Genomic DNA, 23247 nt, shown 5'->3' with positions numbered 1-23247 from the left:
GACTGGATTCTCTGGTGTTCTCTCTGCCCTTTTGCTTTTGACTTGCATGAGCACCTGAATTGATTTTCTGCACAGGTGTTGCATACAAGTACTGAGTCCACTCCTGGGACACTGAACCAGCTCTGTGTTCTCACTAGACAGGCATCTGAGCAATTACTTTGGTGAAGATATGATTCATGAAGAAAAATAGTGGTAGTGTAGGAACCCAGCACACAAAGGGGCCCTCATGATCCTACTAGCACTGGTCATGGAGGGACAATGTTCTCTATTTCTGAAGCTCCTTCTATAGAGAAAATTAAGGATAATCTACCTCAACAACTGTCAGCTAATCAGGCCATTGGTGATAAGTTCTTTCTTCCCACACTTTCCTCAATTTAACATAAATTTTACATCATGGACTAGTATGTGTTATCCTGAATACCAGTTCCATTTTTAACAATGATAATATATATTATGGGTTACCTGTCTGCCAGGAAGCATATTAAATGTCTGTGCATCTATAAACTCACTAATCTACAACATATTATTATACTTAGAAAGATTACCAATGGTAATTTTCCTGAGGCTGTACTGATATACCCCTAATATATCATAGATATACTGATATAGTAAAATTGCTAATTATGCCCCTATTTATCTTTAGAGTGTCCTTACTGGGGCAATTAATTGCATTTTTTTTTTACATTAGTAAGAATTTTTTTCAACAGTAAGGATAGGTGAAGAAAAGAAACATTTTTGTATTCCTATATGATTATGGAGGCAAATCATTATTGGTTGATTAGTGGTTATTTCAGCATGTTAACAAAGCTGATGTTGTTACAGTGTCCCCAGATATTCGTTCTCATCAAAAGATGGCTGCTGAAACTCTGCTTTCAAAAATAAGTGGAATAGGCAGGAAAGCTAAGAGAGAATTCAGTTTTGCATGAAAAACATAAAAGCTTTTCCTGAAATCCTAACAGGCGTCTACTTACATATCAGTAATCAAATGTGTGTCAGATTGCCAGTGCTATTTGCAAAATTAAGAATTTTTTTGTTTGGGCAAATAATTTTCCTGAAAAATATTGGAAATATTTTAGGAAGAAGGAAATGGATAATGAGTAGAAAATAGTGTATCACATAGAAAAGCTGATATGAAAGAAAAACATATCAGTCTCCACCTCAGTGCCTTTGCACATGCCCATCTGTCTCCCTGGGTTACTCTTCCCTTGGTGTTATCATGGCTGGCTTCTTCTATCTTCCCACATCTCCATATAAATGTCATTTCCTCAAGCCTTCCCTGACGACTTTATAGGAATTTACACACAACCTCATCAGTCTTCTTGATCCCAACACAAGTTTATTTATCACAGCATGAATTATTCATTTTATTTCTTGGTTAATACTTTTTATTGTCTGAGGACTGGAAACTTCATGAGTTTATATATATTACTCAGCATTTCCTAGTGCAGAGGTTAATAAAATGAAGCTAGTATTAGTATTACACTAACCAGACTTCAAATGCTCCTTCGATGTTTGAACTTCAGAAAAGAGGGTGTAAGATCTGTGGGGAACTAAACTAAAACAGAGATGGATGTTGAAAGAGGCTAAGATTGTCTTGCTCAGTGGGACAGCCCACCATGAATGGTTTTTATTGCCTGGCCTTGGCATGATAGGCAGCAGGAGGTCTGTTCCTTGTCTGATCATTTCTTCCCTGGGCTCATTAGTATATTTCAAAGGTGAAGAAAAGGAGGAAAAAGTGAGTGAAAAAATTCTTTGACCCAGTATTTGGCGTGAATGTCTCACTCAAATGTCCGAGAAGAGGATAAGCAAGACAAGTTTCCAGGGATTTAGTTGAGTTCTAGACAATGAATGTTTATGACACTTCTGGAGTAACTTTGTCCTTATGTTAATAAGCATTACACTTGGAAAACCAGATGTTTTCCTTCCTGCATTCCATTAGATTCCAATTGTCAGTTGCTGAACAATGTTTCTGGCTGGCTGGGGATGAAGACCTCTTCATAAGGCCAGTTAACCCAGAGACAGTGCATGGGTTACAGCTTAACTGTCTTATGAGGAAGATACAAAATAAATCCTTGATTCTAAAAGAAGACATTCAGGTTTTGAATTCTGACACTAAGATCCAAGCAGGTACTAGATCTAGTAAGAAGACTTTCATAAATGAATGTTTCTTAACTGACTGTCAATCTCAGGGCCTTACAAACAAAGGAGAGGAGAATGCACAGAAATTTAAATGAATTCTCCAAAGTGCCTAACTTTGGACATTATACAGCTCAACTGCTTCGTGCTAATGGAAATACAGAGATCATAAACATGAAACAATAGTATCCATTATCAGTTGCTTTTCTGATACTAAGTCTGTGTTCCTGGTGTTGAGCCCCATAAAGTTCTTTCATAATCCCAACCAAAATCTTCCTGCCTTTAAAAAAGAAAAAAAAAAAAAAAAACGTTTAGGGGGTTGTATGATTTATTTGATAGCATAGCCTAAAATTTTTGATCAAATAGTTGAAAATCCTTTTAAATCCTTTTTTTTAATGCTGAAGTTTCAAATCAAGTAAGCTTTCATCTTTTCAGATACTGGAATTTGAGGAAACAAAGAGGACCTATCATCTGTTCTTAGGCCTTATGTATGTTTGTCTTCTCTATCTTAAATATTGTCTTTCATCATGTGAGTTTACTCTTCTTTAGTTTGGAAGGTTTCTGTGGGGAGATGTGAATAATGAGTTATCTGCACCTTTAGATTGATGGCATGTTGGTAGTAGATGCATATTTTTACACACAGTGTGGTTTCTAATTTCAGGAAAAGAGTTGTTAAAAATTATATGAAAGGAAAATCAGTCACAGTGGTGCACCCCTGTAATCCCAGCAACTTTGGAGGATGAAGCAGGAGGATTACAGTTTCCAGGACAGCCTCAGCAACTTAGCAAGACCCTAAGTAACTTAGTGAGACACTGTCTCAATAAATAAATAAATAAATAAATAAATAAATAAAGGAAAAGAATGTGGTGGAGGGCTGGGGAGGTGGCTCAGTAGTAAGGCACTGCTGGGTTTAATCCCTAGTAACAATAATAATAAGAATAATAAGAAGAAGAAATGAAAAGTCAATGGGTGACAGTTTTCTCTCCACAACTATATCAGCATCCAAGTGACAACATATGACAAACCACTATTGCTAATAGGAGCGTCATATAGTAGCAAGGGATTTAGTTTTTTGTGAAGTGACTTTAGATCTAGAACTGCATTATCACCAACTATCCTTTCTTAGCTTATGAAATATATATATACAGCTTTTGCCTAAAAAATTCTTTAAAACAGCAGTGGAGTAGAATGAATCACATCCTAAGTTGTTAGTTCAGTTTTCTCAATAAATACGATATATGCTTACAAAAGTCATTTAATGTTCTGTGCCTCGATTTACCATCTATGTAGTGTGATGGAATTATACGGCCTTCAAGGTCTTTCTGAGTCGAGTATTCAATCACTCCATGCCGCCATCATCTGAGAATGGCTTCTTAGGTAAGAGAACAAGATGCCAGCAAAATATCTTACTAAATGTAGCTTCCTACAAATTGTGTGAAATATGTTCCATCTCAAACTAGTGTGCTCTGCCCTCTTCTAAGAGCTTTAAAATATAAGAGACATGCATTCTTCCTACAGTCTACAACACCAATGTATATTAGTGAGGACAATCACAATCACAATTAAAAAGTAGAAAAGTAAATAAGGACAGATTCCAAAATATTCGTCTGTCACTCTAATCTTTCTCATGAACAGCTAAATTAATTTCCCTTAAACTTCTAGAAAAAAATTGTTTTAAGAGATATATGATTGCAAATTGATCCAGAAATGATGACAGGACACTCATGGGAAACCAGGGGACACTGACTCCATTTGCTGAGTCAGTCGACTCAGAGGAACATGGTCATTTTAAGAAGCTTTCTTTCAGACAGTAAGGCTCAAGGTGTGCATCCTCCTGAAGGCAACTTCATTTTCAAAAGTCATCCATAATTTTACATTGCATAATGTTTGAGGCTGGGAACACCCATGTTTGGGTGCAAGTCACCGGCCTGGTCACCCAGGGTTGAGGGTTGGGGCAAGAAGGGCTGAATCATGAATTTTTTTTTTTTTGGTGCGCGCTCGCGCGTGTGTGTGTATGTGCGCGCGTGTGTGTGCGTGTGTGTGTGTGTGTGTGTGTGTGTGTGAATGCCCTAAGCATCTTTGCCTTTGGGGACCATTCCTCCAAAACAAAATTAAAATTTTATTTTACGATTATATTAGTATACAGGTGAATACAAAATTATATTTTATGACTATGTTAGTTAAAGATGAATGTAAGCCAGGTGAGGTTATATTTATTTTATTATCTTTAATCTAAAAAATATTAAAACATTTTATGGCCTTTTGAAACTATTTCAGGGCCTGGGAACTGTGCCCACTGTGTCTAATGGAGAAGATGGCCCTTGGCCAATGAGTCCAGTTTATACATTAAGGCCAACTTTTGCTACCATGCTCTCCCAGCAAATTCCCTGGACACAGCCTACTGTCTCTCATGGGATTTTCCTTAAATGTTTAACACCACCCTGCATCTGAACAGCGGGGACTATATACTCTCATGTCAGCCTATAGGAAGTTGTGTTCTGTGGAAGTTGTGTTCATTTTTCCAGAAGAGCTGTGGAATTTCTTCTCCTATTTTTCTCTTAACCTATGCACTCTCTTCCTCCAACCTGCAGTGGATTAAAGATTTATGACCAAACCACTTGCCTAGGAGATGGCTAGGTTAAAAGTGACATGGCATGTGAAAGCGATTGGGAAGAAAAGCTCTATAATGTAACTCATTATCATCATTTGCATCCTCTTCATAATGATGGTAAATATCCATAAGAAGCATAATTGATAAAAGGGAGTAATATCAAACTTTCTTTGCAAATAGCAAAATTTATAATGTTACTTTTCATATTTATCATAAACTTCCTGTAGCTTAACATAATATGAAACCAAGCTACTGACTCTGATCTTATTTTATCTCTTATTTATCGCTCATGCCCTTCACTGTAGTCATATTATATTTGTCAAGCTTTTACCTTCAATAGAAGAAAAATATCATTAGCCTGCATTGGGTGATCTCCTCCTCATGACCTCACTTGGATCATTTTTCCATTTCTATCAGATACTAATATAAATGCCACCTCCTCAGAGACTCTCTGAGTCCTTTACCTGCCTTAAAATAGTCCCCTCCCCCCCACATCACTCTCCATCCCTTTATCCAGTTGTATATTTTTTAAATTTTTATTTTTGTAGTTGTAGATGGACAGAATTCCTTTATTTTATTTATTATTATGTGGTGCTAAGGATTGAACCCAGTACCTCACACATGCTAGGCAAGTGCTCTGTCACTGAGCTACAGCACTAGCCCTTGTGTATGGTTTTATTGCACTTAACATGGTTGGAATTTTATGTTTATTTGCTCATCTGCTTTTGTCCCCACCACTAAAGTGCACATCCCCTAAGATTGGCAACCTTGCTCATTTCATTCATTACTGTCCCCAGCACGGTACTTTGCTCTTTGTAGATTCTTAACAAGAATTTGCTGAAAGAGTGACCAAATGACTGAAAGAATCAGAAAAATGTATTTTGGTGTTCCCAAACTAAGAAATGTGGGTTTTTCTGTGCTAGCCTTCCCTCTGAAGCTGTGAGAGAAGATATGAAGCTGGTGAAACATTAACTAACAAGAAAAATCAAAGAGGCAAATGCATGGATAATTTTACATCCTTTCTTTCAGATGCTTATACCAGAGCAGAAGTTGTCTATGAGTGGACCAGAGAGCCAGCACGCTCCGTGGTTGTAGCAGAAGATGGGTCACGCTTAAACCAGTATGATCTTCTTGGACAAACAGTAGACTCTGGAATTGTCCAGTCCAGCACAGGTAAGCACCATTTGCTTACTCCAGGTATGAGGAAGGGGTATAAAAATATACTGTGGGGATGTGAGAACTCAATGAGTTCTCCAGAAGATCACACAAAACTCGGGGTGAGCTGAGCTGATATTAGATGTAAACTCTGTAGACCTGTGATGTAAGACCTGTCATTGGATGATAGTTGGCTTCTTGCTGTGTTTGCAAAATAAGGAGCTGGTTCTGGGTGATCAGTGTAGCATAGCAGGTAAATACATGAACTCTTAGGGATGAATGTCTGGGTTAATTCCTTATTTCTCCACTTTTGCAAGCTGGTTGTAGTTAGCCTACATGTTTTTGGAAGAAGAAATTAAACCCTTGAAAATTACTTGCCATAGGAAAAAACTTTCCATAAATATTGGCTATTAATATCATCCAGGCTCCATTTCTTGCCATGAATAAATGATTCTCAGTGAAGTTTTGACAATGATGGTTACACATGGGACATCAAAAAGCCAATTTGAGTGGGGTGTGGTGGCGCATGCCTGTAATCCCAGTGGCTTGGGAGACTGAGGCAGAAGGGAGGGTAGCAAGTTCTAAGCCAGCCTCAGCAATAGCAAGGCGCTAAGCAACTCAGTAAGGCCCTGTCTTTAAATGAAATACAAAATAAGGCTGGGGATGTGGCTCAGTGTTTGAGTTTAATCCTCAGTACCAATAAATGAATAAATAAAAAAAAACAATTCATTCTATAAATCTATTTGTGGATTTAGCCAAAGATCTTCCACAGCTAAAGTCAATGGAGCTGTAGCCACGGTACTTTGGATCCTCCATGTTGGAACTGAAAGTAGGTGGGGTACCCTCCTTTGGAGTGTTGTAAGTGATTCACTAATGATGTTATTGGAACTAGCTTAGATACTATTAGAAAGCCATATCTGAGTTCTTAAAGCATTTCAAACACTAAGGGTTAATTATGTGAATAACTATTTTTTACTATCTGAAAATGTGATCTTCAAGCCAGAGTAGCTAGAAGTAAAAGATGGAATTTAAAAATTAAGAAAACTTACACCCACAGTGTTCAATATTTTAAAATGTGTAATTACTGAAATATTTAATATGAACCAACAATTATTTTTATGAATGTCTTATATAATTTACATTTGTCTATTCATTTTGATTTGGGATTAGTAAAGAAAGATTATTTTGTACAATTTTTTAATACAATTTTTATCAGAAAAAAAAGTTTTTGTTAGATTTCAGACTTTATCTTGGGACTCTCATAATTCCAACACCTTCAAATAATAGGTTGATATCTCTTACTGTGATTGTTGGTGAGTTCTGCCTAATTGAATCTGTCTTTTGTTTCTAAAAGCTTCCATAGCTATCTGAGAATCTTACATATTTATGCTGCTTGTTTAAAAATATATGGGCAAGAATGTTCCTCAGCTTGGCTTTTATTAGAAATGGAGTGGTAGAAAGTCCTGGGTTGAGCTATAAGATGGAGACTCAAGTCCTGGTCCTATTGTTTAGAAGTCTTGTTACTTTTGACAAGTCATCGTTTATCCAAACAGAAGCTGTATTTTCATCTAAGGAATAGGAAAGTCATCGCTTTGCATTAAAGATGAGATAGTATGAAATACTGCAGAATATTACATGGTAGGTGATCAAAATGGCATGTAGTAGCTGTAACTCTAATCCTGAACATATCCCAAACATGGAAAGTGCTGAAGATTTTTCTTTTTCAAAACATTCTGTATTGAAAACGATACTAAAAAAAAAAAAAATCTGTGTTTACTTCTTAAACATCTAACACTCTTATAACCTGGATATTACTACAGGCGCTAGAGAGTCAATGACAGACAAGGCACAGGTCTTGCTCTCATGGAATCCAAAGTCTAAGAGCACATGAACACGTACACCATAATTATCCAAATGGATGGTAAGCACTGTGATTAACATTTCTGTGAGGCCAGAGACAATGTCTGTCCTCTGTGCCTCTATTATTTTCTGTAATAGCTGAGACATAGGAGGCACTGAATAAATATTTTGAATTAATAAACAAATAGATAAATGAAGATAGATTAGAATATTTAAGGAAGGATTGCTTCAGAAGTTGGCTTTTCATTTTGCTAGTCTACATCTGGTGAGAGACAAATAATCACAGTTCTAAGCCAAGGGCATTTCGAATAATAGATGCAGACATTTTGTGGTACAAAAAGGCCACCTTTATTATTAAAATGGAAGTTGGAGTATGTCAGGAAAAGCATTCAAATTTACAAGTACGTATGCAACAGTGTGCAAGCCTGGACCTTGGCTCAGAGGAGCAAGGCCTCCACTCTGCTTCTAGCCCTAGCAACCTTCAGCATGTCACTGCAACCCACTTTAGGCCCCAGTTACCACGTGTGCAAAATTAGTTGGCTTTGTTAGATTCCAAAAGCTCCGTCACGATTATTTATTTCTTTATTCTTTTTAAATTTTTTTTTCAATGCTGGGGATTGAACTGAAGGCCTTGTGCATGCTAGGCAAGCTCTCTACCATTGAGCCAATCCTAATCCATCCCAAGTTCATTTCCTAAGGATTCAAGCTAACTGCATTCCAGTTACTCAAAAAAAAAAAAAAAAAAAAAAAAAAAAGAAAAGAAAGAAAATTGGGTCTATCAGAAGTGGTCACTCTGTGATGGGACAGCTAGTTTGCCTGTATGAAACAGGAACTTTCCCCTGTTATTCCCTTAGGAGTATTGGGGAAGAGGGAGAATAATGAGCAAATTCTCAAGGATAGAAGCTCAGTTTGATGCATGTGTTCAACTCCAATTAGGACATTGAATTCAGCTCATCAGTAATCCACCCTAGTAGATTTAAAGGGAAAGAAATAAAGATGCGGTGTAAGGTCTTCAGTGCTCTATGTCACATCTCTTCGTGTAGCCCTGAAAACACTAAGATAACTGGCATTGAGTGAAATACACCTTCCCTTTTTTTTTTTTACCAGAAAACTAGAAAATGATGATAAGAGCTAGCCTCCCAATGAGAATGGGTAGATAAGGGACATCTTTGTCTTCTTTGGAGTTCTCCTTGGGGGATGATCAGTTCAGATCACCTCTGACAAGGTTAGAGGGTGTCCTGCTCGCCTGCCACCAGCACACATTTGAACATGGAAGCACACAATCCCAGGTCAAAATACCTCCAGATCATTTTTGTTGACACCAAAGGGGAAATGATGGGAATTCTAACACTATATGTATTTATTTATTTCAGTGCAAACACATTAGAGATGCAATCCCTTCCTTGAAGTCTGCCATCAAATTTAGGGAAAGAAAATTCATTAGTGTCTCACTTTGAAGGATACTTATTCACCTGGTGGAGCGAAATCATTATACGAACATAGAAAGGATAAATTATCATGGGCTTTCAAATCCAATATAGTTCTCTATTACTCATTCATGTATCCTCTTATTCCTTCAATCAGGGTTGTGTGTGTGTGTGTGTGTGTGTTTTATTGCTTCCAACTTGTGATTGAGCCTGGATAGGAGAGATGAAAGACACACAGCCCTTACCCTCAAGAAGCTCCTGGTTGAGAGATATAAGTAACATTATATATATATATATATATATATATATATATATATATATATATATATATATATATATATATATATATATATAAAACATTATAGCCAGTATTCTCATCTTTGATCCTCATGAAATCCTAGGGGTTTTGCAGTATTGTTATCCTGGTTTTGTAGATGGGAATTTGAGGCACAGCAGGGTTTAATTAGTTTTCCAAGATCACACAGCTGGGAGGAGGAGGATCTGTGGTTTGGATCTGAGCTGTCTGGCCACAGAGTGTGCTTTTCAATTACAAAGCACAAGAGTAAAAGGCAACACAGGCATGTAATAAGGGAAGCACAGTTAGGGAGGTGAATTCCGGAATTATGTAACAAGGGCTCCATTGTGGGCTTGAGCACTAATGAATTGTTCCTTTTGGCAAATATTCTCGTATCTTTATTCATCTTTACTCATAGTTGGTATGTGCTTCATGAACTACTGTGAATTTGAAATGAGAAAATGCATGTCAACCGCTAGGAACAGGGTCTGCTGTGTAAAAACCAGGCAGAAAATAGCAGATGTTACTATTTGTGGTTCATGGCAGAGCTAGTACAAAAGTGAAGTGGTGAAGAAATGGAGAAGGAGGTCTTTTCTGCTTGAAGTATTGGGGAAGAAAGTTTGGACCCAGATTCTAGGCAAGACCCCTTCTCCTAACATCTCATCACATGACATTTCCTAAGCAAAGTTTTAAGGGGAGTTCATACAAAAATGACAAAAGTGATTCAAGGGCATGAGATATAACTTACACATAAAAATAAAAAAAAAATGACTGGCCATTAGTCATAAGAAAGATACTGGTGTACAGAAAACAATGAGAATGCAATGACATAAAAGGTTTTTAAAACACATAATGATGACTGGAAGCTCTCTGTATTCACCAAAGTAAATTTGTTTAAAGGAAATCACAATTTGTTTGGCAATAAGTTGTTTCTCCTGAATGATGATCATTTATTTATCTTCAGAATAAAATGGCTAAGAAGAATTGTGGGGCCCTTTTTCTGAGCTACAGAGGCTCCTCTGAATAAGTTGATTTAAGGATGACCTTGCAATGTCAAAACAATGAAGACTGCAACTGTCTTTGATCATGAAGTGACAGTGGTGGTCAGCACTCACCACAGGGACCTCAAGGGCTACCATTTATAAAGCTTCATACATGATCTCCAGGGAAATAATTATAAATTTACAGAGATTTAGAGGAAAAAAAGACTTGGTTACCTTGTCAGTCACTTTAGAATTCAAGCGTGAAAAATGGTTCAGAAAGGTGAAGTGACCCAGCACTGTAGACTTATCTCCTTATTTCTCTTTCTCCTTATTTCTATTTCAGTACCCTTTGAAGCAGTTATTAAAATACCCCCAGCCACCCGTCCATAATATTATGATACATCATTTCTTTTTAAAGAATCGTGTTTATAGTAAAGACTGAATTTTAAAAACTTAGAAGGCACATGATAACTGTAGAAGGAATCAGTGCTTAATAAAATTTTATTCACTATCTGGACATTTGATTTCCCAAGCTGGAGAGAACATATACAGCTGCGTTTTCCATCCTCAAATTGTTAATTTGTGTAGGACTTAGGATTTTTATTTTTTTTTCTACATCTATTATTTGTTTTTAGCCTTAAAGCATGGCAGGATAGCTAACTACTATCTCATGAATTGGACATGTCAAGAAACTGAAGCCAAGTAATGCTAAGCAAGGTAGTTATCTTTTAGTAACTAACATTGGAAGAAGCAAAGATTAGAAGTCAGGTCTACACAAGCCCTTAATAGCATTTTGCAAAATTATATCCCATTATTTTTCTTCCATTTTCCTTAATTTTATATTGTAATATATCAGAAACATTGTCACATCTAATTTACAAGCTTCCCTCAGGGATAGATGTTGTGCAAAGATATTTGAATTGCAATTCTTCTAGACCGTTGAATTAGAGGAAAAGAAATTGACATGCTTAGCGCATAAGCCCTTATTGTCTAGACTCTTTCAATCTAATATAGGAGAGTGGGGCTTTCTGTTGTTGTCTTGTTTTCCTTTCATATTTAAATGATTACAACTTGATTCTGATGTTGCTGTCCTTTCCTTCCCTTATCTAAAAGTTTTGTGCCAATAAATAAACTTCTTAGTTTTCATTTAGTTTAGAAAGAAGGATTCAAAATACTGAAAGCCCTTCTATTCTTTCTCCAATCTGTTAGGGAATGAAGGTTGTTTATAAAATAAATATGATGTCAAATAATGGCTCTTTAGATCTCAAAAAATCATATGCTTTTCACAGTCTTCACAAAAATGCCAGATTCCAATAACAAAAGATAATGGAGTAGATGTAGACACTCTTCTTACTGACATTATAGGGAAGGTGGAATTTTTTTTTCTTTGAGCTGATGACATTTTACAGGCCACAAGTGAACGAATGGTTAGGAATAATAATGTGTACCCTGAGATGGTGAATTATAACATGGATTTGTCCACCCAAGACTACATGTTAGAGGAAAACTCTGGGGAAATTGGTTCTCTGCATTTTTTTTTCTCAAACTTAGATCACTTACTTGTCCTTCCAATGACCTTACCGACATCACTGGAAGTACATAAGAAAAAATATAAAAGGCAATTATTAGTTAATGCTTTGTTTTCCTTTCAAGACAGAGACACTCATAGACTGTGTAGGGATGGAGAGCCCTTAAGGTACCTTTTCACCACTGATAGGAACCAGATACTGAGAATCTGGGAGGTCATGGTGTATCCCAAGGAGGAGCCCTGTGCACAATTAGCTTTCAGTTTGGTGGGAGGAATATACATATAAATAACTAAAATACAAAGTGTGAGATCTTATTATAAATATAAACAAGAGCTACAAATAAAGCACTTAAGAAGTGCTTGGTTAATGGCCAGTCTGACCATTAATAACAGTGATGAAATAAATAAGTAAATGCACTGGTGACTTGCATCTATCTGTAAACAATGAATGCATCTCTTCTGCCAGTGGCTCCACTGATTCTGATTGATAGTTCCTTCAATTCTGATTGAGAGTGGGGTGAAGAAAATGAAGAAAGGATCTGAAACTTATTTTAGCATGCTTTGTGGTGTCATCCTAATGAGATCTCTTAGTTTTCATTCTGCTCTATCACAGTTTCCACTATTTTGTAGATCAGAAAATAGAGGCTTGCATGAGTTTCCCAAGGCTGTATAGCAAGAAAATAGCAGATCTGGATTTTAAACTCAAATCCATAGCCTTCCAAGCTAATATACTTTTCTGTCAGAACAAGTCTTCCTATTTTCACTCACGACCTGGTGTTTGTGTTTGGCCCCAACCACAGATGAACAAATATTCCATCACAGAAGATGTGTAGTAGAGTCTTGTAGAGCAAGATACTGAAATGTGAAAATGTGTGTTGAGACAAATCCCTGTAATATGTGTTAGAGGTATACAGTGGAGAGGTTTGAATTTGGGTTAGGGCATTTTTTCCTTAGTGTGAAAAGAACATAGATAGGGAAAGGGAAAAATCATCCTTTGCTACTGGCAATTAGTGAGGAGAAGACAGATATGTGGCTAAACATTGTGCAATATATAAAGCACAAGTCTCCTACAACAGTTATCTAGTATAAAATTCCGAGAGTGCTGAGGTCAGGAATCCTTGATGTGAATACTGGGCATGTTAGTCAGTCTTCAATTACTCTGATAAAATATTTGAGATAAAGAATTTAAAAGTAAGAAAGATATTGGCCCATAGTTTCAGTCCATAGTCAGCTGGCTCCATTGCCTTTGGGCTTGTGGTGACGTAGAACATCATGGCAGGGAGCCTATGATGGAGCAAAGCTGCTCCAGTCCAAAAAACTGGAAGCCTCAGTATAGGTCAGACCAATAATGCAGGTACTGGGGTAAGTCCATATCTGAAGTATGAAGAAGGTAGAGTCTGATATTGGGGGAGTAATAGCAGCAGCAAAAGTGGACCGCTGCAGGAGAGTTACTATGCATACCTGCTGTTCCATCCAGGGCCCAGCCTATTGGATGGTGCCACCTACATTCAAGACAGGTTCTCTGCTCAGTTTGCTGACTCATATTCCAATGGTGTCTGGAAACATCCTCAATGACACATTCAGACGTGTACTTTGCCAACTTTCTAGATGTCTCTCAGTCCACTAGAGATGACAACTAGGATCAACCATCACAATGAGAATACATCAAGATATTTTTGGTGGGAAAAATGAGATTACATGATCACATATAAATAATTACTTTACAGGAAAGTTTAGGGAAACTTATAGTAAATATGCAACTGGAGGCACATATGATAATTAATAGACTATTATAATAAATTTACGAAGCTAATAAGGGCAGTGACAATGACATATCCAGGGTCAGATTACAAGATACCACACAGGTAACACTGAAATTGTGTGACCAACAGATTCCTTTCTTCCTCTCTTTCCAAAGCACATTCTGTTATTTAAGATTGACTCCTGGTTTTCAGCCTGAGGCAATAGACAGAGATGTGCTGTCCATTGTTTTGGGGAAAAGTTAGCTAATATGAATTTTAAACATAGTTGATGGTGCCAATGAGAAGTCAATATCTGTGAGACAGCTACTGTCTAGCCTTGACTTGGGAGTACAAAAAATTCGAGACTAGTCCTGTTTAGATTTGGGGATATACCTCTTTACTTTGAGAGCCTGTTCACCAGGATGTAGATTTGTCAGCCATCTGTACACCTACATACAGGTAGCAGTAGGAGCAGGGGTGAGATGGAAAATACATTATCAGAGTCAAAGAAACTCAGGAACCCCCACATTTGCTTTAAAGAGATAAGAAAACCAACGTCTGATAAATATGAACAACTCAATAAGAAATTTCTGGTTGAAACTATCAATGAGTTAGCAAAAGAAATTGAGAACGAGAGATAAAAGGAAAGCAGGAATCAAGAGTATACTATAGTGACAATAGGGACATCACTAATTTCAGCTGTGATGAAGGAAGTCAGCAGCTGGAAGATGAGGAAGAGGCTTTAGTCTTGTAGATTAAATTTTCTGAGCAGCTGCCCTCCCATTATAGGGGCTGAGATCAGATGCCCATGAACTGAGATAAAGATGCTAACTCAAGAAGGGAGAAGTTTGGAGGGGAAAGAAGGAGAAAGGTGGGGACGTGTTCTAAATAGAGTGATGCTTTCTTATCCAGAACACATCTATTTCTCTCCTGCCCACCCACAGAGAGCTAAGCATATCTTCTGGGTGAATCAGGCTAAAACACTTCCAAGATTTGTAATTGAAAATATACCACATGAAGGAAAATAAAAGGCTCTTGCAATTTAGGTTGTGTCTACTGCTTAGGTCCTCTAAATGAAGCCAGGATTTGGAGGATAGAAAGACCATGGAATATACCTACCTAGGCTACCATCTCCCAGTTCAGCTTAGGAAGCATGCCAAGCTCAAAAGCTGGTATAGGGCTGGGGTGTAGCTCAGTGGTAGTGGGAGAGCACCTGCCCAGCAAGTGGATCCCCAGAACTGGGGGGAAAAACAGATTATAAGCCCAGATTTCCCTGAGAATTCAAAGAGTGGTTTGTAAATGTAGTAGGACTGGAACAACTGAATTTTTCTAAAGCTTCCCAGGTGATTCCAGCATGTAGATTATGAAAAACTATGAAATTCTACCCTGCTCCTCATTTTGCTGATCAGGCGGACTAAATCATTCACCTAAGATCCAAAGAAGTGTTGAAGGTAGAATTCAGCTGTACTGATCTGCCCACCAGAGCAGCTAAGGAGCAGCCTGAGTCTGTTTTGCAAAGGTCACCCTGGATATCTGTTCTGTTTAAAATACCCTAATGCAGGTCACAGAACCTAGCGCATTGCCTTCGTGATCAGGAAAGCCAATCTGTGAATATATGCCCAGAGTTTGTCCCTTAAATATATGACACAGAAGCATTAGTAGGTAAGGATACCCATGAGAACTCTGGAGCCTCCATCTCATCCACAGAGCCATTTTTGTGTGTGTTTAAAATGACTCTTTTCTCTCTTGGAAGCTTTTCTCTCCAGGGACTGAATGTCACATGGAGAAAGGATGTGTCTGAGCTCCAGGTCTTTGCTGCTAATAGGAAACCTCAGAATAGGTTCTTTTCAAGGTCAAATTGCTCAACCTCACTGTCTGTTTTACCCTCCAGGAGAATATGTTGTTATGACTACTCACTTCCACTTGAAGAGAAAGATTGGTTATTTTGTTATTCAAACATACCTGCCATGCATAATGACGGTCATTCTGTCACAAGTCTCCTTCTGGCTCAACCGAGAGTCTGTACCAGCAAGAACTGTCTTTGGTAAGTGTCAGTCAAGACATGCATGCCAAGGTTTGGAGGGCAAGTTATGCCATGTCTGTGACCTTGCAAGGAAAAAAAAAGATTGATATGTGTTCAAATCTAAAGTTATACAATGGAAAGGTTCACGGAAATGCCATCCCTAAGGTAGTGTGGTTAAAAAATAACATTGTTAAATAGCAAACTGTTTTAGTGCTTGTGAATGGATGGGATTCATGAACATTTGATTTGATAGTTTCACATAGCATGCAGAAAAAACATCATACTCGATGAAACACATGTACACAGAAAACAGTATTTAGAATGCATAGCCTGTATCCGTGCTGTTTTGGGGGAATCTTAGGAAACATGAACAAAACTTCTTCCTTATGTATATAAAAACAGGATTGCTTAAGTCGGGAGAACTCACTGATGACCATGTCACTAATGACCTTTACCTAAGGTGTGCATGCCTGAAGAGTTATAAATTTAATTTTTTAAATTGGAAACCTTTATTAGATTCAATATTCCCAGTTAAGGGCAATCTAGAGAAGAATTATTATATTATTTTCTTTTTTTCTAAGGGAAAAACTGATCTAATGTAGCATTTTAGAGCTTGCATTTCATAAAAAGGGTAGTCCCTGACAATTAGCCTGTTATCTTATTGAACCCTAAAAGCATCCTGTATACCACCAAGATCACTATTATACAAACACGAGAAACAAGAACACAAGATTAAGTGACCTATCCAAAGTCAGAAACTATTAGGTGAAGGAGTGAGAAGTCAGGCGTGGGCCCTTGGCTCTGGGTCCTAGGCCCTTAATGATGATGCAATATTGTAACCTGTGTGATATCTTGCTGTAATGGCAAGGTTGTGAGGTCAGCATCGTTCATTTAGAAATAACAAGCACATACTCACTACGGAATGATACAGATATCCAGGCTCACTCCATAAATGCCATCTAGGTACCTGCTGTGTTTAAAACCCAGTGCTACAAAATAAATAGACTTCAGAAGTTTATGATCTAAAGAGAGGATTATCCATGTGCATAGATTCCTGTATCAACCTCCATAACGTATAAGGAGCAAAAAGTCAGTTACCCGAGAAAAAAAGCAATTCTGCCACATGGGACAGAAAAGAGACTTTCTTCTTAATTTGGAATGCTTCCAGGTGGGAAACCACCAAATCCATGCTCTGGTGCTCCGATGGTAGCCTAAGCCCACAGCTAAATTAAGATGCAGAATGATTTCTAGCAGCAGAGACAAAGAACAGATCGTTTCAGATTAATTTTTCTTTATAACAATTTGTCAATATTGTCAATGATTGAAGCTACTGAAGATTGACCTCTTGGGAAGATGTTTGCCTCTATTGGTATATGCCATTTGAGTCTTTTATTCACCAGGAAATAAAAAACAAATTGGATCACACAACTTATTTATTTTATGTGCTTTGCTTTATTCTATTTTTGAAGAAATAGCCCAGCAATATAGTGAATATATATTTATATATATATTTTTTCTTTTTTTCTTTCTCTTTCTTTTTTTAAATGCTGGCCTTTCACACTCTCACTGCAACAAATACTGCCCCTTCTATTTGGAAATTCTCCAAAGCATTTCAGAATGTCTATAAGTCATCAACATTGTTCATAACATTTTCAACAATCTTACATTTCAATTGACTGGTGCCCTTTTGGTGAACATAAGTACATATCTATAAACTCAGCAGTGACAAGTATTTCTGTGTATCAAGTTATAAGTTTCTAATGTTTAAGTTCAATGAAATCACATATTTCTAGACCATTTGAGTGTTTCTTTCCTTCCTTCCTTCCTTCCTTCCTTCCTTCCTTCCTTCCTTCCTTCCTTCCTTCCTTCCTTTCTCTTTCTTTCTTTCTTTCTTTCATTGTAGTTGGACACAAGACCCTTATTTTTTTTATTTATTTTTATGTGATGCTGAGGATTGAACCCAGAACCTTGAACGTGCTACGCAAGCACTGTACCTCTAATCCACAACCCCAGCCCCTCTATTCTTTTTTTTTTTTTCTATTCATTTTAATCTGAACTCAGTATGTTGTTCTGATTTCTGTAGATCCCGGAGTGAATCAATGGTTTTTCAAGAAATACTAAAAGGAAAAAAAAAACAAAACTAAACTAAAAAATGTTGTATGTTTTTTTAGCAGTTTATTAAAAGGAATCCAGAATTCAACAAAGTTGAAGTCTATTTTATGTCATAAAAGATCATACTTTTGGCTTCATGTGCTCACTTTTAATTGGAGGCAATGTTGTCATATAAATTTTCTGCCCAAAAGATCCAAGTTATAGGTTCAATCTCACCACCTACCAGCAATATGATGTTGACCAAATTGCTTCATTGTTCTGAGCTTTCACAGTCTCTGAAGGGAAAAGACAAGAAAGTAAAGTAGTGTTACTTAAAGATTTAAATGATGCCAGGCAAACACCTGTGGTTCCAGCGCTTTGAAGGCTGAGGCAGCCAGAACACTTGAATGCAGGGATTTGAGGTCAACCTGGGCAGCAGAGCAAGAGCCCTTCTCATAAAAAGTAGCAACAATAATAAAATTAAAATAAATAATTAAATGAGAAAAACAAACTATATAAATTATCAGGCTTCTAATTCTTGGAATATAAAAGCTGTAAAGTACATTTTTGTTCCTTTCTTTTTCTCTACAACAGGAATTGCAATACCACAAACATACCCATCCCTCTCTTGATGCTGTTCATGAATGATCTTGATTTATGGATACATTTGGTGAAATACCCATTGTCAAATTAGTTCTGAACACAGCCTACATAAAACAAAATTAAAAAATAACTTTACTTGAGATTTATTAAAAAATAAACATTAGTTTTTCCCTTAGTAAGTATCAGACTAATTACTGAACACTTTATTACATTATCTTATTTCTTATCCACACCACACTAAACCTCTGCATTAGACTTAATAAAATCAATTAGCAAAGAAAAAAAAACAAAAAAAACCTCAGAAGCTCAAGATTGTTAGACACTTTTCCCAAGGTCATTCAGCAATTATAGAATTGACCTTAGAAACTGGATTGTTGTGTTCCCCAAATATACTGACTTTTAATTACCTTGTTATTTGCTCTAGTTAATATCAATATGTAAATTTGGGGGCAGGTCCCCAGCCAATATTTCTTAAACTGTTTGTCAATTACATAAAATTGATATTTCCCCCAGTTTTTCTGAAATCCCTCCAGAGCTAAAAAAGGATCTATTTCTTACAACCCTAACCATGTGTCTAAAATAAAATTTAATAAAAATCTCATTGTTTTTTCTTAATAATTTAACGTCCTAATGTAGTGGAATCCACCTTGAAATCCAAGAAAAACCAAAGAATACTGATCAACTTAAAGCAACCTAAAACATTAGCCACCTAGAAGCTCTATGATCCTACTAATTTTCTTTTTTTTTTTTTTGCATTGTCCAGTTATTTCTTTTTTTTTTAAATTTTTTATTAGTTGTTCAAAACATTACAAAGCTCTTGACATATCATATTTCATACATTTTATTCAAGCAGATTATGAACTCCCATTTTTACCCCGTATAATGAATCAAAAGAAGGAATCACAAATTTATGTTTTAGACACATGGATGACAATACTTTCCACAGCAATGAGTAATAGAAAATACTTAAAATTATTTTGAATATTGCATTTAATTCTCACAAAAATCTAAAATTCTCGTGAGTGACTGGACAGAAATTTCCCTTGGAGAAATTCAGTGGTGGTGTAGACAATAAAGAGAATGAAGAACAAATCATCCATTTTGCACATGTGGAGACTGGGGTCCCTCTCAGTGTCTACAAATCTACTGTCTACAAACCTACTAAGTACTAAGGTTGGGGTTAGTCATTAGAAAAAGTCTGGCCATTTCCAATGACATGGATTATGATCCCTTATGACTAGGTTATTTTGAATTGTTTTTAAGCATTTTCAAATGCCTTGAAAGGGACATTATAGTATTGTACTTAGTACCGTATATCTAATATGGTGCATTACATATAGTAGTCTGACATTAACAGCATTGATTTGTTGAATGAACATTAAAGGATATCATCTTTCACATGCCAGTGCATCTGACTATCTAAATAGACTGAAAAGATCTGGCTTGAAAATGCTTTGACCTTAAACATGGGTCATTTTAATCACGTGTTTTAAAGTTGCAGAGTAGGAAAGATTAAGCAGCATTAGCAAAAAGGAGAGAAAAAAAGTCTTAGATATTTGAATCAGATAAAACACATTCAAAATTTTAGCTGTCTGACCATAAGAGAGGAACAAAATGAATATTCTGTGAATAAAGGGAACATTATATATGTATAAGATTTTATACATATAAACTTATGTAACTTGCTATATATGCATACATTGGTTCCAAGACTTTCTTCAAATGAGTCAATTTTAGAATCAGAACAAAACATTGTAAGAGAAGATTTATTAATGTGGCAAATCTTTATCTAAAATTATTTAATTATCTATCAATTACCAAGATGTCATTGGCTTTCCAGTTTCCACACTTGGGACACAGAATATTAAACAAAACTGAAGAACTCATTTTTTTTTTAATGAATCCAAGGCATTGAAGATCTATCATTTATATTTCAAGTGTTGGGTACAGTGAAAAATGTTATTTCCTATGCTACCTAAGAAACTGTATAAGGTGCCCATTTAGAGTACTTCATGATCCTGTTAATAAGCTCCCTGACAGACTGTCCCCCTTAGCACTGCTATACCATAAACCACCCCCCACAATGGGGTTAAATTAGTATTCCCTCATTCCAAACCAAACTAGGATGAAAGAAAATCCATGTTTGGTACTTGATACTATTGATTCCCTTTGCACAAGTAGATTGATTTCCGGGCATGAAATTTTGTAGTATGAACCCACACACTTAATTTCTTTTCTTATAGGAGTAACAACTGTGCTGACCATGACAACTTTGAGTATCAGCGCCAGGAATTCCCTCCCTAAGGTGGCTTACGCAACAGCTATGGATTGGTTCATTGCCGTGTGCTATGCCTTTGTGTTCTCGGCTCTGATTGAGTTTGCCACAGTAAACTATTTCACCAAGAGAGGTTATGCATGGGATGGCAAAAGTGTGGTTCCAGAGAAGGTAAAGACTTTACTAGTTCACTGTTGTGCCTTTTTCAACCTTTAGGTTAGAATACTTGGGCCCAGAGAATTTGATGAAGCATGCAGACGCGGGTAGTGAGGATTCTTTTCTTTTTTTGTTGTGCGTGTTAAAGACAAAGTGAAGAGGTAATTTTAATGTTTAAAGGAGAGGTTGTTTGGGTGAGTAGGAGTGTAGGTAGAGTGAAGGAGAGGTAAGAGAGATAGGAAGGTAAACATTTCTGCTTGAATGTGCTCATCTATGATCTCTGAGATTTGAGAACAGTTTTAACCAGTCTGACATTAGAAGCAAATGAACTTACCTAAATACCTTCTGCATCAAGTCTACTATAAATTTTATAATGTGAAAATCATTGTCTTTTGGTTGTTTTCCAAGCCTGATCACTTTGATCATAAATTATTTGCTGTAATGATTTAATTTAATTGAGTTTGCAATATGAACTATCCCCCAGTTTTCAATGAAGTCAAAGACAGGCATATTTTCTCTTTATAAATGTTTGCATAGTTCAGTGCAAACCAAAGAATAGAAAACACACTCTCAGAATTGTATTGTCCTACAGAAATATAGTGTAAGCCAAAAAATGTAAGCCACATATGTGATTTAAGATTTTCTAATAGTGTCAATTTAAGAGTATAAACAAACAAGGGAACTTTATTATTTAATTTAATAATATACTTCACTAAATATAATACATATATGTATTATTATATTATATTATTATATATGTAAATATAATACATATCTTTATAACATGTAATCCATACGAAACATTATTAAGGAAATCTATTTCATTGTATTGTGTTCATGCTGTCTTCAAAATCCTTTGTATATTTTGTATTTATGGTACGTCTCAAGTCAGACTAGTTACATTTCAAGTAGCACACATGGTTAAGTGGTAACTGTGTTGGATTGCATAGTTCTAAACCATGATCACTTTTTAGGACTGTCTCTATGAAAGAAAACGGGGAAGTGCTCTAGATGTCAATCATTGCACAGATGACACTTTTGAGCAGAGATAATTGAACAGGCATTGAATTCAAGATACCCTAAATGACCCTGCTTGCTTTATTTTTTTATTTATCCATTTATCTATTAATTTACATTTATGGAGATGGAACCCAAAGTCTCACGCATGCTGGGCAAGTAGTCTGAAACTGAGTTGCCTTCCCAGCTCATCTCTGCTGTATTATTTGCTCATTTGGAATATCAAGTTTTCTTCATTCAAATAATAATTGGTTCAGCAATAACAGCAAATTACTTGCTCACGATGCTAGATTTTATCCTAGAAACAACCCTGTGGTATTTCTTTAGTGTGACCTGGACTTGCTCACATGATTGCAGTCAGCTGGAAACTCCATTCAGGCTAGAAGATCTATGAAGTTCTCTCTTAGAGGCTGATGCCTGATCCTGCTTATCAGCTGGACCTGTCACTGCACATGGGCTCTGGTCATTCAGCCATCTTCTCTGGGGTTCTTCACTTGGCAGTGGCAATTTCCAGAAACTCAAGGCTGACACTGACAAGCCTTTTGAGTTTAGGATCCTCAGGGTGCATAGGAATCAATAGTCAAGAGTCACTAGTCTGTTGTATATTCAATGAACAATGAAATAGATTCCACCTCTTGATAAAAGAGGGTGTAAAATATTATCTACGATTTTAATTTATCCCAAAAGACCGTCATCCGTTATATTCCTAAAATTTTGAATAAAACTCAGCTTTGGGTCCCCAATCAAGGTCCACTTTGCTGAACAGCTGACACTTCTGCTTCTCATGGTTTACTAAACCAAATTCTTCCTTTCTACAGCCAAAGAAGGTGAAAGATCCTCTCATTAAGAAAAACAACACTTATGCTCCAACAGCAACAAGCTACACCCCTAACTTGGCCAGGGGTGACCCCGGCTTAGCCACCATTGCTAAAAGTGCAACCATAGAACCCAAAGAAGTCAAGCCGGAAACGAAACCACCAGAGCCCAAGAAAACCTTTAACAGTGTCAGCAAAATTGACCGCCTGTCAAGAATAGCCTTCCCGCTGCTATTTGGAATCTTTAACTTAGTCTATTGGGCTACATATCTCAACAGAGAGCCTCAGCTAAAAGCCCCCACACCACATCAATAGGTTCTCATAGTTGTGTTCTGTCGTTCAGTCCCCTGAACTGGGAATGGCTTTCTGTTCTTAATGCAGCGATTCCCATCTGCTTTATTGCCTCTGTCTTAAAAGAATTTGAAGGTTTCCTTATTTCCATAATTCACATAAGAACAAGAGACCCCTGTGTGGCAGTCCAGAGCAGAGCAGAATATGCAGCTTGGAGACAGGATTCTGAGAGAAGACGC

At 36.8% G+C, this 23247-nt stretch overlaps 1 protein-coding gene across 1 annotated transcript in view; it reads left to right on the top strand.

Annotated features, from left to right (window-relative positions):
- Gabra1 (gamma-aminobutyric acid type A receptor subunit alpha1) overlaps positions 1–23032 on the top strand; it is a 48540-nt gene extending 25508 nt beyond the window's left edge. The window contains exons 6-9 of the mRNA XM_027938702.2: positions 5777–5920; positions 15629–15781; positions 20698–20900; positions 22721–23032. Of these exons, the coding sequence (XP_027794503.1) occupies positions 5777–5920; positions 15629–15781; positions 20698–20900; positions 22721–23032 (812 nt within the window). The remainder of the gene's footprint in view (positions 1–5776; positions 5921–15628; positions 15782–20697; positions 20901–22720) is intronic.
- The last annotated feature ends 215 nt before the right edge of the window (positions 23033–23247 follow it).

Source organism: Marmota flaviventris, chromosome 5, assembly GCF_047511675.1.
Source record: "Marmota flaviventris isolate mMarFla1 chromosome 5, mMarFla1.hap1, whole genome shotgun sequence".
Classification (NCBI taxonomy): Eukaryota; Metazoa; Chordata; class Mammalia; order Rodentia; family Sciuridae; genus Marmota; species Marmota flaviventris.
The sequence above is the reverse complement of the archived record's forward strand: the minus strand, read 5'-3'. Positions and strand labels throughout refer to the sequence as shown.